Below are 14,310 nucleotides of genomic sequence, written 5' to 3' on the forward strand. Positions count from 1 at the left end.
TGCCCTTGCCAATATACCAATACCGTATTAATCTTTGCACCATTTGTCTCCTAGGGGGTTTGAACCTTTTTTTGCTGAAATAATAATTAGTAACATTGCATACAACAAAACATTAACACTAACATTATCATAAACACTATTATAGCTACTATTAAAAACAATTTTTTAAGCCATAATAAGTCTGGTAACCAAGAAGTCAGAGCATTCCAGATTGATGACCATGAAATATCAATGCCAGATGGTGGCATTGGAGGGTTAGCGAATTCATGAAAAAATCTGCTGACATTCCAAATTTTATGTACATCCATCTCGATTTGACCTGATTCATTTTTATAAAAACAACAGGTTTGATTCAACATTACACAGACTCCTCCTTGTTGAGCTAATAATTGGTCTAGAGCTAACCTATTTTGAATACTCATTTGTGCCAGCGATTCAATTTCAGCCTGTAATTTTAAAATAGCATCTCCAGTTACATTGGCAAATATCTCAAATTCTGCTGAAAAATTTCTCAGTGCATACTCCAAATCACCCACTCCTTGCCAAGGCAAAAACATTCTCCATCCTCTCCAGAATGCTGAAGAGTGTTCAGTTAATGGGTTATAATGGTGAGCATCCAGGGTGGGCCTAAAATGTCTTTTAGGTCGGTGATTATACACAACCTCATGTAGAGGAACTGGATGCACACCTCCAGGCCAGAGATATACTAGAGTGCATCTTCTTTTCCACCTTGGTGGTAAAGTTTTTCCCACCCAATTTGCACATGCCCACCATACACCTTCTTTTATTGGAGTAACTCCTCTGTAACTATTGGAATGGGCTACGTATAGCACATGTAACATGATGTTAGCCCATTCAAACCAGGTATCATTTACATATTGATTGATGATAGTAGCCTTTTGAATTTTCCAAACCTCTTCTCTAAACTGGTCATTTTTATATATATATATTCTCTAGCTTCTTCCACCATTTGTGGGTCTTGTTACACTTAATTCCTCGGATGGCATCTAGCGTACAATTATAAACTCTCTTCTCATTCAATTTAGTGGCATTTGATCCTCGTTTCTGTATCAAAGTTTTACTAATTTTTTTTTCCTTCCATCATAAGTAAATGGACAATGTATTTGCATTATGAATATTTCCCTACATTCCTTACTTCACAGGTAATGTTTAACCAGGGTTTGTCTGATTTAATTACCGATACAGGTTGTGTCCATTGCACACATATTGGTGCTGCTGGCTTCCTTCCAGAGAGAATTAAGTCTCTGGGATCAATCCTCATTCCCAACCGGTGTTCTTTCCCTATTACTGTTCCCATGGGATTAGTCCAGGCCAAACTTTCCCATTCATTAACTGGCACAGGAATAGGTATTAGGGGTATTCCTTCCCGATGATGGGTTGCCATAAAAGAGCACACCCAACAATCTTTAACCTCCCAAGATGCAGTTAAATTCTTTATCAATGTATAAAATGAATTGGCTTTAAAATCTGCACTGTCCATGTTTAAATTAATTAATACCATCATCAAAAATAACATATCCATCTTCTACACTAATTCTAAAACAATTTATCCCCTTAATATAACAAACACACCAGAAAATAATCAACTAAGTGTTTAAAATATTATAAAAATAATAAAGTCCATTAGTTTTTTCTTTCCTGCTGCACTCTTGACTCCATCGACTGTCTACTTCAGAGCAACCACAAGGGGATTGCTCATGGTTCTTCACCTTTCCACGTCTGCTTCTGGGACCTCGGTCTAGCGAAGCTCCCTTGTTGCACTTGGAAATCTTCTCCTTTTAAGGATTAGCATCAGGTGATTGTACTTTCTTTAGATGGGTGCAGTGGTACCAGGCTTCCTTTCCCTGTAGCTTTGCAGCAATGTACGTTGTTAACAGCACCTGGTAAGGACCATCCCACATTGATTCTAAGCAATTCTTGCATGAAAACTTCTTTAGCAATACCCAATCTCCTGGCTGGATGTCATGCACGGCCACGTCTAAAGGATTTCTCTGAGCATCTCTAGAAAACTTAAAAATAGCAGTAAGTGTCTTTTGTAATTTTATAATGTATGCAACCAACTCCTCATCTCAACTCATAAGACTGGCGTGTGCAGGTGTCAGGCTTCCCCCCAGCTGAAATGGTCTCCCAAAAAAGAACTTCATAGGGAGATAAATTTGTCTTTCTAATTGGCATAGTTCTTAGATGCATTAAAGCTAATGGTAACGCCATAGACCCATTCTGGTGCTCCCAGTTGTTATGGCTTGTGACGTCCCACATTATACTTTTGACAGGTAACACAACCTTGAAATACTTGTTTAGCCACTTAATGAATACCTGGAACACACCAAAATCGAAGAACCTGATCAGCTATGATCACCTTGGTGGGCAAAGCGGGCAAGTTTAGGCAAAAGAATCATAAATTGTCAAAAAAAAATTGCCCAAAGAGTCTTCCAATTGTCCAATTCTGAAGATGGAACTGAGTCATAAATCTCCGAGGGGGAGACAGAAAATTGAGCTGGCCAGGAGGCACAGACTGCCTGTATACCCGGAGGGGGAAAGGCATTCCTGGCTGCAGCCTTTGCAGCTCAATCTGCAAATGCATTTCCACGGGAGACTTCATCCAAAGCAGAAGTATGAGCTTTACAAAAAAAAAAAAATAACAGAAATAAAAAATAACATAATAAAAACAAGCAAATTATTCACAGCCTGAGCATGTGCTATGGGCTGTCCTGAAGAAGTAAGAAAACCCCTTTGCTTCCAAATTTGTCCTGAAGCATGACAAACTCCAAATGCATAGCGAGAATCAATATAAATATTAACAGAACAATTTACACTTAAACAATAAGCACATGTAAGAGCAATCAATTCAGCCAATTGAGCAGAAAATACATTAGGTAAAAAATGAGCTTCCCAAACCTCATGTGATGTACATACCACATACCCCGCTCTACGTATTCCTGTCTCATCAATAAAGCAAGAACCATCAATATACAGAATATAATCTGGGTTAGTCAAAGGAGTATCCTGAAAATCAGGGCGGGGTGTAGTGCTCTGAGAAATAACATAATCACGATCATGAGGTTCCTGTTCAGTGGGAATTGGTAATAGTGTAGCTGGATTTAAAGATGCACAACATTTGATAATAATATTATCAGCTACTAAAAGCACAATTTCATATTGAGTAAGGCGTTATGCTGAAATATGCTGAGTTTTTCCTTTAATTAACAGGGCTTCTACAGCATGTGGCACATAAAGAGTTAAAGAATGTCCAAGCACCAGATCTTGTATTTTTTGAACTAGTAAAGCAGCAGCTGCCACAGCTCTAAGACAGGCTGGATAACCCTGTGTCACAGAATCAAGCTGACATGAAAAATAAGCAATTGGCCTTTGAGAGCCTCCCATTGGTTGTGTAAGCACTCCAGATGCAGTACCTTTTTGCTCGTGACAATAAAGATTAAACTGTTTTTTATAATCTGGGAGCCCTAATGCTGGGGCTAAAGACAAGGCTTGCTTTAAAAAAATGAAAGAAGCCTCAGCGTCTTCTGACCAAGGAGGTGGATCAGTCTCAGAAATGTTAGTAAGTGTAACCAGAGGCTTGGCCACTGCAGCAAAATTAGGAATCCACTGCCTGCAATAACTAACCATTCCCAAAAACCCACAAATCTGTTTTTAAGTATTAGGTCTAGGAATTCTTAAAACAACGTCTATACGCTGTGGTGAAAGTAAACGTGTTTGATAAGAAATAAGATATCCTAGATATTGAACCTCTAATTTACAAAACTGCAATTTTATCAAAGAAACACGATGCTCTTTCTCATATAGTGCTTTTAACAGAAACACAGAATCAGCAATGCATGGTTTCTCAGAATAAGAACACAAAAGCAAATCATCAATAAATTGAATCAAAACAGAACCTTCAGAAAATGTTATAGACTGTAAATCTTTAGTAAGAGCTTGAGAAAAAATCATAGAACTTTCTACAAAACTTTGTGGAAGCCGTTTCCAGCAGAATTGGGCCCCTTCCCATGTGAAACTAAACAAATATTGAGAATCTGCATGAATAGGTATAGAAAAAAATGCAGCACAAAAATCAATGCAAGTAAAACAAATGGAAGAGGGTGAAATTGAAGTAAGAATAGTTGCAGGGTTTGAAACCACTGAATGTTGTGGGACCACATAAGAATTAATAATATGAAGATCCTGTACAAATCTATACAGAGGTTTTCTGTCTGGACCTGGTCTAAGTTTCTTAACAGGTAATATAGGAGTATTACAAGGAGATTGACAAGGCACTAAAATACCCTGCTTTAAAAACTCTTGAATCACTGGGCAAATTCCTTCTATTGCTTCCCGAGATAAAGGATACTGAGGCACCGAAGGCGGTGGACCAGGACGAACAGTAATTTTAACTGGATCTACAGATTTTAATAACCCCACTTCAGTAGAAGTATGAGCCCATAACCCTTCAGGTACTTCACTTAATGCAGGATGAGGAAGAGACGGTTTAACTACAACGTCAGTAATTAAAGCCTGAAATAAAGGAAACAGTGAACCAGGAAAAGACAAAGAAATTCCCTCTGGTATAAAAATCATAGTGGCATTCAATTTACATAACAAGTCTCTCCCAAACAAATAACGAGGACAATCTGGAGAAATCAAAAAAGCATGTTGTTCTGTAAGAGGTCCTATACAAACAAGTGTAGGTTTAGTCTGGGAAACACAGTGTATTTTTCCTGTCACCCCCACTACTGGAATAGAATGCTTAGGGTTCAGAGGAACCTCAGAATTTTTAAGTAAGCTTGACTCCGCTCCAGAATGCCGCCTGCCGGGTCTTAGACTCTCCCTCTCCCTCAAACACACAGCGAGGAGGCGGAGGCCAATCCTCCTCCTCTGCTTTCCCTGCTTGCAAACTCATTGTAAGGCAGAGGATTAGTAAGAGAAGGATAGATTTTTTACATAAATTCATCGGTGGTACAGATAACAGCGCAACAGTTGCCAATTGCCTTTCTAAATTCTTCACAGTAGATTTATAGCTAGCTATCTGACTTTCCGTACGGCGTTTAAAAACTACTTTATGCCACAGATACCTATATTCCATTTTCTTAGGGTGTGGATCTTCTATTAACCCCTTCAAATACTGCAGTTTATCTAAATCAAAGGTACCTTCCTGTGGCCATTGTTTACTAAAATCTCCAGAAAAACAACCTGGCCATATCATTTTACATAACAAAATTAAGCGCTTTACAGACAAACCCTTATAACCTGGAATAGACTTAAAATTTTTAACCATATAGTCCAAAGGATTCCCAGGAGTGGGAGAAAATTGCCCCGCACCCATAACTGGGGTTTCTGATCAGAAGTTGCTCACTAACTCTCACCCACACAGGGGATTACAGATTGGAATTATAAAATTGCTCACCATCTCTCACCCACACAGGGAATTACAGATTGGAATTATAACAGTAGACTTTGCTAATAAAATAAACAATGGACCTTACCTTATTGCCTCCCCGCTGCCTCAGCTCCCCAGAAGTAACCTCAATAGGTGAATTCACCTGGTGCCGGCTGGGTAGTTCAGTGGAGCCAAGACGAGGAGGATGCGCGATAGGCATGTCCCATCTGGGGTGCCAGTTTGTGGAAGAACCCAAACTCAGGGGTCCTTACTTACAAGTCCGTTGCCTAGCGGATGGTCCAGAATAAGCCAAACAACAGATTAGCAAAATCAGAGTTTATTCTTTATGTAAAGAAGGTGTTCCCTACAATGTAAGGGGCTACAACTTAGAATTTTATGTTAACAGCTTATATAGCCTTACACAAACAAGTCTTTATACATCACAGTTTCCATGATCATATATACTAAAAAAACTACTTATCTAGGAATTTTCTTAGCTCAGTATTTTCAACTTTCCTTATCCAAGTTACAAGGTCTTTCTCTGCATTCCATCCCTGCTGGCGTCTAGGTTCCATAACTATCTTGTTAACCCTTAACATTCTAAGATTTAAATTTCTGCTAGAAAGGCACTTTCAATCTCAGGGTTTTGCAGCCATTTCTAAAAATCAGTTCTCAGCAGAAACAGAGACCCCATCTTCTTTTCCCTTCACACTACCCAGAAGCCTCTTGTGGGGCTGTAGCCTGGAATTCTTCTAGATGAAAAACATGGGAAAAAAGGGAACAAAGATTGTTATAAAAGTTGGGTGCTTTTCTGAGCCAGGGGCCAGACCAGCACCCCTGCCAGAAGACCACGCTAAAGAGAGTAAAGGCAGGAAGGGATGCTTAATCTAGGGATTCTGGCCAAACCCGGGACTGCTAGGAAGAGTGAGATCAGATTGGGGGGCAAAGGCATTCTGGACTCTCTGTTGTTTTCCAAAGATCTGTAACTCACTAATGCTTTCAAGATTAAAAGTGTCTGTAGTTAAGAATTTTTTTTCTAAGCTTGGGCTCCTTTGCTTGCCTGCCATGTTGTCCCTGATGGGGTTAATCAAGCTTAGGGTGCTCAATGAGGTAGAACTCAGATCTAATGTGTGTGAACTCTTGTGGACTCAGGAGGGCTGAGGCACTGGTTTCGTGGTTAAAGTGTCAGAGCCCCACGTCGCAAGGAAGGGTTGCAGACCTGGGAGTGTGCCTTAAAGATCCAGAACTAGGAGCAGTGGCCCAGCTCTGGCCAGACCCAGCTGGCATAAGAGTACATGGGATCCAGCAATTGGGTCCAGTCAGAACAGACTAGTGCCTGTCCAGGGTGGAGGCTGAGCCAGGTTGTGACATTGAGGTTCTCTTTGCTGTGCATGGACATTAAAGATCCAGTGGCACTTTAAATGAGAGTAGAGGTTTGCGCGGTGATCCTTGGCCAAAATCTCCCTTCACCTCCACTGTGGTACTGTGTTCTGTTTGCCAGTTGTGTCTTGCCCTCTTCCCCAGGAATGGCTGCATTTCAGAGGGTGCTAATTGTATCTAGTTTGCAAAGCACTCTAGGATCCTTGAGAATGCAAGTTGCTATACAAATGGAAACTATTTAATTAGAAGAAAGCAACCAAAATTTCAGAAGCTTATCTATCTATCTACGTTTTTATCTCATACTTAGCACTTCCAGACCAGGTTTATGGGGGATCATTTTGGATCTGCTAAGTCAGGACCTCTGTGACACTGACTCTGTATTCACCAGTTGGCTAAAGGAAATGAGATACACCCCCATGTAGAAAGCACTTCTATAGGTATGCTTGACCACATTCTGGGAGGCAAACATGTGATTGTATTATTTGAATTTGTTTCTAGGAGTCATGTGTGTATATATATACTACGTTTGTTTCCTGTAGCACAAAAGAAATCCTAATAAAGGTACAGGCCCATTACTAGGTACCTATAGACTATAATCAAGTCACCCCTTAAGCTTCTTGCCTATCTTGTTTTCCCAGAGCTTGTAACTGATAGTTCCCTCCATCCCCATTCTGCTGGAGCAAGGGCAAAGCAATCATACCCACAGTATTTATTAATATAATGTGCAGTATAAAAATAAATTCTGGTGTTCAATCAAACAGAGGTCAGCATATATAAGATGTTTGTAATTTTATTCAGTAGAAATGACATTTTTTATATGAATAATGCATACGTGTAAATGTCTAATTATCAGTGTTGCTGGAGTCTCATGGGAAATACAAGCCCTGCGGTGTCTTTCAAGGGAATCAAAGTCATCTAAAAATTAAATACTCTTTCACAAACCTAGATGACTGAAATTGATGTAGAATAGGGCAAATCTAACTTTGCCAGAGTGAGGAGGAGAATGATAGATTCTGAAGATGGAGCTTTGTTTGCCCATTTTCTTGGGTTGGCTTCCAAGTTCCACAGAACAAGTCGAAAAGGAAATTTTGATAGGAAAAAGCTAGCTCTTTAGAGGTTTTACTCTCCACATCCCCATTTCTAAGAAATTTCCAAAGTTTACATTTCTCCTCTCAGTGGAGGGACCCGAACTGTTTTACGTTGGAGTGTGGGTGAGAGAGCATTTTCTTTATATGATGGCAAAGATGCATCATATCTCAGAAGGGGAAAAAAGCCTGTTTAGTATCAAAATTCTAGGACTTTAGATAAACTGTTGGCAATTTCAGGTCAATCTCTCTGAGTCTTAAACAATCCAGAAAACTCCTCTGGCATTCAGAAACCTAATGGACAGTTGCTACATCTCAAGCCACTAGAAGCTTGAATTAAGCATAAGATGGTGATGCACGTAAGTACTATTATTGCCAATGCTTCCATTTAATTGTACAGGGGATCTGTGGGTAAAGGTGGCAAGATCTTGGAGATAAAGATGCCCAGGTTTGTCTAGAGTTCTCCCTTCTTGGTAGCTAGCAATCATCCAATGGCAAAGGGCCCAGTTTGGTTAGAAATAAGCACAAGGACGTAGGGAGATGAAGAGTAGTGGTCCACTTTCATTGTCTGCTCTCCATTACTATGTATCTGAAGTTTATTGCAGAATACTTGGAGTCCCATCATTTTCCAGCATGTTCTGTAGTTAGGCATTTAGGCAAGTTTCAGCACTTCTTTGATCATCTTTCCAATACCATCGTAGACCTCGTGGACAGGGGCGTTGCACATGAAGGCACTGGTCGTCACCAGCTTGTTCTTCACATCCACATGAATCTCATCTACGTGCTTGTTTATGTGTTTGCAGCCAAGTTCCTTCATGGCCTCTGCAGTCTTTGCATGGGGCCACCTAAAGGAAGAAGTGAGAATAAACCAGATGTGTACAGGTCACCGCCACACAGAGGGACTCACGCCACCAAGACCTTAGATGGAAAGCATCCTTTCTCATTAGGTGTCCCACAGCAGTAGCTAGGAGTCTGCCTTGCAAAATGAATACCCCTCAGGAATGAGGCCACTGCGTGGAAGCCAGAGTGGCAGAGGAAATCCTCAGAGGTCAAGGAACTAAGAAAACTCTATATACTACCTCTCCCTCACTAAAGTAATCAAAAAGCCTCACATTAAACATTAAGACCCTACTGTCCCTTTGTAAAGCGTCAGGCAGACCCTCCTCACCAGGTACCTGTGCTTGGGTTATTGACCAACACTTCTCAAATGAGGTTACTCTCCCCCAAACGGCAGATACCAGCATAGTACATTTCCTGCCACTGGGATAATTCTGCCACAGCTTTGAGGCCTTCCACTGCCATGTTCTTGGCCTGGTTAGTGGCAGGTGATTGGTATTGTGGCAGTATTTACTATAAATGACACAATTAGGCATCAGGATATTGATTCACAATGCTTTCCTACCCTTGGGTTGTGAGGGAGGTAGAGCAGTGTGCTGCGTTGATCCCTCAGGGTCAGATTTTGCACCAGGGCTCTGTGATACTTACTTTTCACATTCTTTATCCTGTCCAACCGTCAGCTCGCAACCGGGGAAGACTTTGGCTGCCAGGACTGGGGCGATGCAGCACAGGCCAATGGGTTTCTTGGCAGTGTGGAATGCCTTCAATGTGTCCTCCACAGCTTTAGAGACAGTGCAGTTCTTCCCCTGGGTTGCCCAACTACTGAGGTTCTTAGCCACTCCGAAACCACCTAAGAATGGTGAAACAGGTTAAAAATGGGTGATTGCTGGAATGTAGGATTTTTTTGCCAACTCAACTATTTAACTAAAATGCTAGTCAAAAAAACCTCAGAGAACCACTGCATCCTCTAAATACCTGCAGCTCCCTCTATAGGCCTGGCATAGTTTTGCTGGCATAGCTAAGTCAGTTAGGAGTATTTAGAAAAACAAATCACACCCCTAACAGACACAGCTATGCTGGCAAAAAGAAAAAAAAATGTAGATACAGTTATAACAGCAGAAGGCTACCCTATTCAGTATAGCTTATTTAATTCAAGCAACTGGCATAAACTGTACTGGCAATGGAATTCTTTTGCCAGTATAAACTGCATCTCTGCTACATGGGTTTGCTGATATAGCTCTGCTGGCATAGTTCTACTGTCAAACCTTTTCTAGTATAAAGAAGGCCGTAGGCCTGACTTGCCATCCAATAGAAACTGCAAAGAATCCTCATGGTCTCTAAACACAATTCATCTGGAGATGTATTAGTGCTTTATTCATCCAGTCCTCATCCATTCTCTTATTTTTCTGAAGTTATGGTGTTGGCCAAAGAACTCCTAATTGAATCCTCATTTAGGGTCTGATCCTGTGCTATTTGAAGTCAATGGCCACACTTCCATTAGTTACAACAGGTGCAGGGGTGATGAGGCTTTTCATCATTTACTCTTCCACTACCACTCTATGCATCCCCTGCCCGTGCTAATGGGTGTACCAGGTACATCTTGATGATACTGTCTATTAAAGTCAAGGAAGGAGAAGCACAGCAGGTACTGTGGAAGACCAGCAGTAGTGTGGCCTAACAGCTAGAGCACTGGACTGAGATTCAGGAGACCTGGGCTGTAGTTCTGGCTCTTCCACTGGCCTGTTGGGTGACCTAGAGTAAGGCTCCTCACCTCTCTGTGCCTCATTTTCCCCATCTGTAAAATGGCGATAATGATACCAATATCCTTTGTGAAGGGCTTGAGATTTGCTGATGAGAAGCTCTAGATAAGAGCCAGGTATAATTATTTCCTCATCTCCCAAATAAGCACCTTCCCTTCTACATCCAAGTCATGCCAATGGAGAGCTGCTCCCTTCTGCTGGATCACTAAGGGGATGTCTACACATCAGCTGAGAGGGTGCTTCTCAGATCAGGTAGACAGATGCACTCTACCTCTGGTTGAGCTAACACGCTAAAAATAGCAGTGTGTTCTCAGCAGCTCACACTAGCCTCTCGAGTACAGTTCTGCTCAACCCTCTGTGTACTTTCCCAGGCAGCTAGCTTGTGCTTTCCTGGCCACACTGCTATTTTTAATCAGCCAGCAAGAGCAGAGTTAGTGTTTGTCTGCCCAACCGCACGGCGAGTCCTCCAGAGTCCACAAACTGCCCTACCTGGTATGATCAGGGCATCCAGTTCCTTGACATTCAGTGTGGCTAGGTCCTTGATGTTGCCTCTGGCGATTCTGGCACTCTCAACCAGAACATTGCGTTTCTCCTGAGTTGGCTGCCCTTTCACATGGTCCACCACATGCATCTGCTCTACATCTGGAGCATAGAACTCACCCTGGTATGGAAGAGACGGCAAGGTCTGTTATCTTAAGGCTTAGAGCAGGGCACAGTTCCTAAGCAATATCAGACTTTATGTGTAGTGAATGAGGATGGTTTGGTTGCTGAGTTAGAGGGAATTGGACAGCAAACAACAGCAACCATATTGCAATAGATCTTAGCAACCATCTGAGCTCAAATGCCGACCGGTGACCAGGTTATCGATGTGAAAGTGTGTTGTCACAATGAGACAAGAGAGGTGGTTTGTTTTTTTTAAGTTGGGCATTGGGTGGAATTTTTTTTTGCGAAAAATGCAGATTTGGTGAAACGCGTGAATTCATGTTGATTGTAAAATTGTTTGTTTAGAAAAACAGAGTTATCATTTTTTAATATTTTGAAGCATTTTGCTTCAGTGTTTTCAGCATATAACATTTCAAGTTTCTGAGTTGAAATGACTTTTAATTTCAAAATTTCCTTTGATTTTAATTTTAAAAATTCAAAAATGTTTTAAAATGTTTGAAGCTGAAACAAAACATTTGTTTTGTTCAAACAAATCATCTTGTTTGACCTGAAATGAAAATTTCAACTTTTTGATTTGCCAACAATTTCAAAAAAATTACTTCTTATCCAAAACAACAATTTTGGGGGGCTTTTTGAAGTTGCCAGTGCACCAAAAAGTCTGTTATTCTCTCAGCTCTAATCTGAACTAGCATCAGGCAAAGAGGTAGGACTGCCCTCAGCCTGCTCATTCCTTTGAAATAAATATTACCTGAGAGACATGGTGAGTGAGGTAATCTCTTTTACTGGACCAATTCTATTGGTGAAAGAGAATCTTACACAGTGCTTTTCTTCAGGTGTTGCTCCATTAAAAGAGATTACCTCACCCACCTTGTCCCTCTAATATCCTGGGACCAGCATGGCTACAACAACACCACAAACAAATGTCATCTGAGGCTGTCCTAGCTAAGATTGGAGTCTGGAATTCTTGGCCCAAGCTAAATGGGCTCCTTGTTTCACTACTCCCATGAACGCTCCCAAACAACACGACTAAAATAGAGATCAAATTCTGCTCAGTCCCACCAGTGTAAATCTAGGAAAACGACTGAAGTTCCACTGGCACAAAACTGATGTAAAAACTGGAATGACTTCAATGGAGCTATACTCCTACATAGCTGGAATAGTTTCACTGGACTTAAAGGGGTTACTTCAAATTTTCACTAAGTAACAGAGCAGAATATGTGGCCCACACTGTTTTTGCTTAGGCTGGGAGGGGAAAAGAAGGGGCAGCAATGCCCTCCTCCCCAAAAAACAAGAAAAATGACAGAGGCTGGAACATTCTTCCAGCAAGATTATTACAATTTGATAGAGCCTCGATTTTCTTTCAATTAGAATGGTTTTCTTCTTGCTAAGGGAGGGTCAAAAGAGAGTTCCCCTGGGGACAGGTTCAGTACAGTACACTAACTCCCTATCTGTAAAGGAAAAAAAAATCCTAAACTTTATGGAGGAAAAGTTATACTGGTTTCCTCCATCAGAGGGCTCCTTGGGTTAAGGGATGAAGAAGGGACACGCAGCACTCTGAAAGAGTCTTTCAGTTTTGTACAAGGGGAAGAGTAGAAAATCCAAGAAAATCCGGAAAAACAAGAGGAGAAAACACAGTTTAAGAGAGAGGGAGACAGACACTTAAAAAAACCCCCAAACAAACAAAAAAACAGGTATTGAGAATGTGAACCTTGAAACCTGTGGAATCTGATCCATAGCTGCTATCAGACAGCACTGTTCCATTGGCTTCAGTGGAACAACACTCATTTACAGAAGCTGAGGATTGGGCCCAAATTTGTCCTCTGCAGTGAGCAAAGGGTGATCTCCGGCAGTATTCTTTCACTCAGCACTCAGACAATTTGGCTACAGTTGCTAATTCTGAATTACCAGTGTGTTGCTGGCTGCTTTGTTTTCCTGTTTCAGATTAATTGATGAGCCCTTACAGTGGATTCTGTTTTTAGTTTGTGCTTAAAAATGGAATTTAAAAAGCAAGTGTGGCCACTTAGAAGAAACAGAGTTGGAACTGCAGAAGCAAGCAAATGTCTATGCTAAAAAGAGGACTGGAGCTGCTGCGTAGCAGAGGAGGACATGTTAGGGAAATTGCTTAAGGAGATTTAGATTTACATGTATACAGTAGAGTCCAGCCAGTCCTTTTTTTACTGCAAGTGTTAGGGGTGCTAAAGTGGTGAGCTCTGTATAGAAGAAGACAGATAGACAAATAAGAGACTGTCCAGCTCTTTTATAATCACATTGACCTAATGGTCAGATGCTGGGTGCAAGAATCTAGATGGATAGATAGTCTCTTATCTAGATTTTTATACTGCACCCACCACCATTGAATCTGATCACTAGGGCAATGTGATTATCCCAGCAGCAACAAGTGCTAACCCCTAAGGAAACAATGACGTACTGCTCCAATGATCAGCCCCACTGCCCAGATCCCCAAAATATTTCTTGCAGTGGAGGAGATGGTAAAGAGCAGCCCAAGGCAAAAGGATACATCAGAGAGGTAGAACTGGGCCCCAGAGACAGGGTACTTCTTACCTGTGCCCCCTCCCTGCTGAGATGCACCAGCACAGCAGAAGACTCATGGATTTCACTGCCGTCATACACCCCACAGCCGGACAGGACAATGGCTACCTTCTTGCCCATGTTCACACTCGGAGCAAAAGGGATTCTCTTGGGAGGCTGGAGTTGATGTGTGTCTCAGTTCACTGCCCTAAGCCTTTTATAACAGGAGATCCCGCCCCAGGCACAGGCAGTGCCGTATGGGCTGGACAGAGCCTTTTACTGGCAGGAACTTTTCTATTTCTCCAAGGCAGGCTTTGATGTGTACATAAATGTTATGCAATCAGCTCCTCCCTGCTAGCTCTTCTTGTGCGTTGTCACAGGGGGAATTTCCAGCTAGCTGGAGCTATTTGCTTGGCCAGCTGTGCTCACCTTTCCTTTTCTCAATCCATTTCCTATTGTGTTGCAGACTAATGCACAGGGACATGTATATGTATAATGGCATTTAACAGAGCCATGCTCTGGGCCAAGTGCAACCCTAGTTGAAATCCATTCAAGTCAGTGGAGTTACACCAGGGATGTACTTTTTTCAACTCTTTGCTGCACAGATCCCTTTCTGTTCCCTTTCCACTGTTAAATGTCCTTAGTCTCTAAGCTCTGTTTC

At 41.5% G+C, this 14,310-nt stretch overlaps 1 protein-coding gene across 1 annotated transcript; it reads right to left on the reverse strand.

Moving 5' to 3' along the window:
• Positions 1-7,574: 7,574 nt before the first annotated feature.
• LOC137142117 (glutamine amidotransferase-like class 1 domain-containing protein 3, mitochondrial) lies at positions 7,575-13,814 on the reverse strand. Its single transcript, XM_067531346.1, has 4 exons — positions 13,683-13,814; positions 10,947-11,118; positions 9,346-9,547; positions 7,575-8,705 (listed from the first exon to the last, which is right to left on the reverse strand). Exons 1-4 carry the CDS (start codon positions 13,788-13,790, stop codon positions 8,513-8,515), a joined length of 675 nt encoding a protein of 224 aa, XP_067387447.1. The 5' UTR covers positions 13,791-13,814; the 3' UTR covers positions 7,575-8,512.
• Positions 13,815-14,310: the final 496 nt, after the last annotated feature.

This window comes from Emydura macquarii, unplaced genomic scaffold (assembly GCF_026122565.2).
Source record: "Emydura macquarii macquarii isolate MOO-44397 ecotype Brisbane River unplaced genomic scaffold, CSIRO-AGI_Emac_v2 contig_3152, whole genome shotgun sequence".
Lineage (NCBI taxonomy): Eukaryota > Metazoa > Chordata > Testudines > Chelidae > Emydura > Emydura macquarii.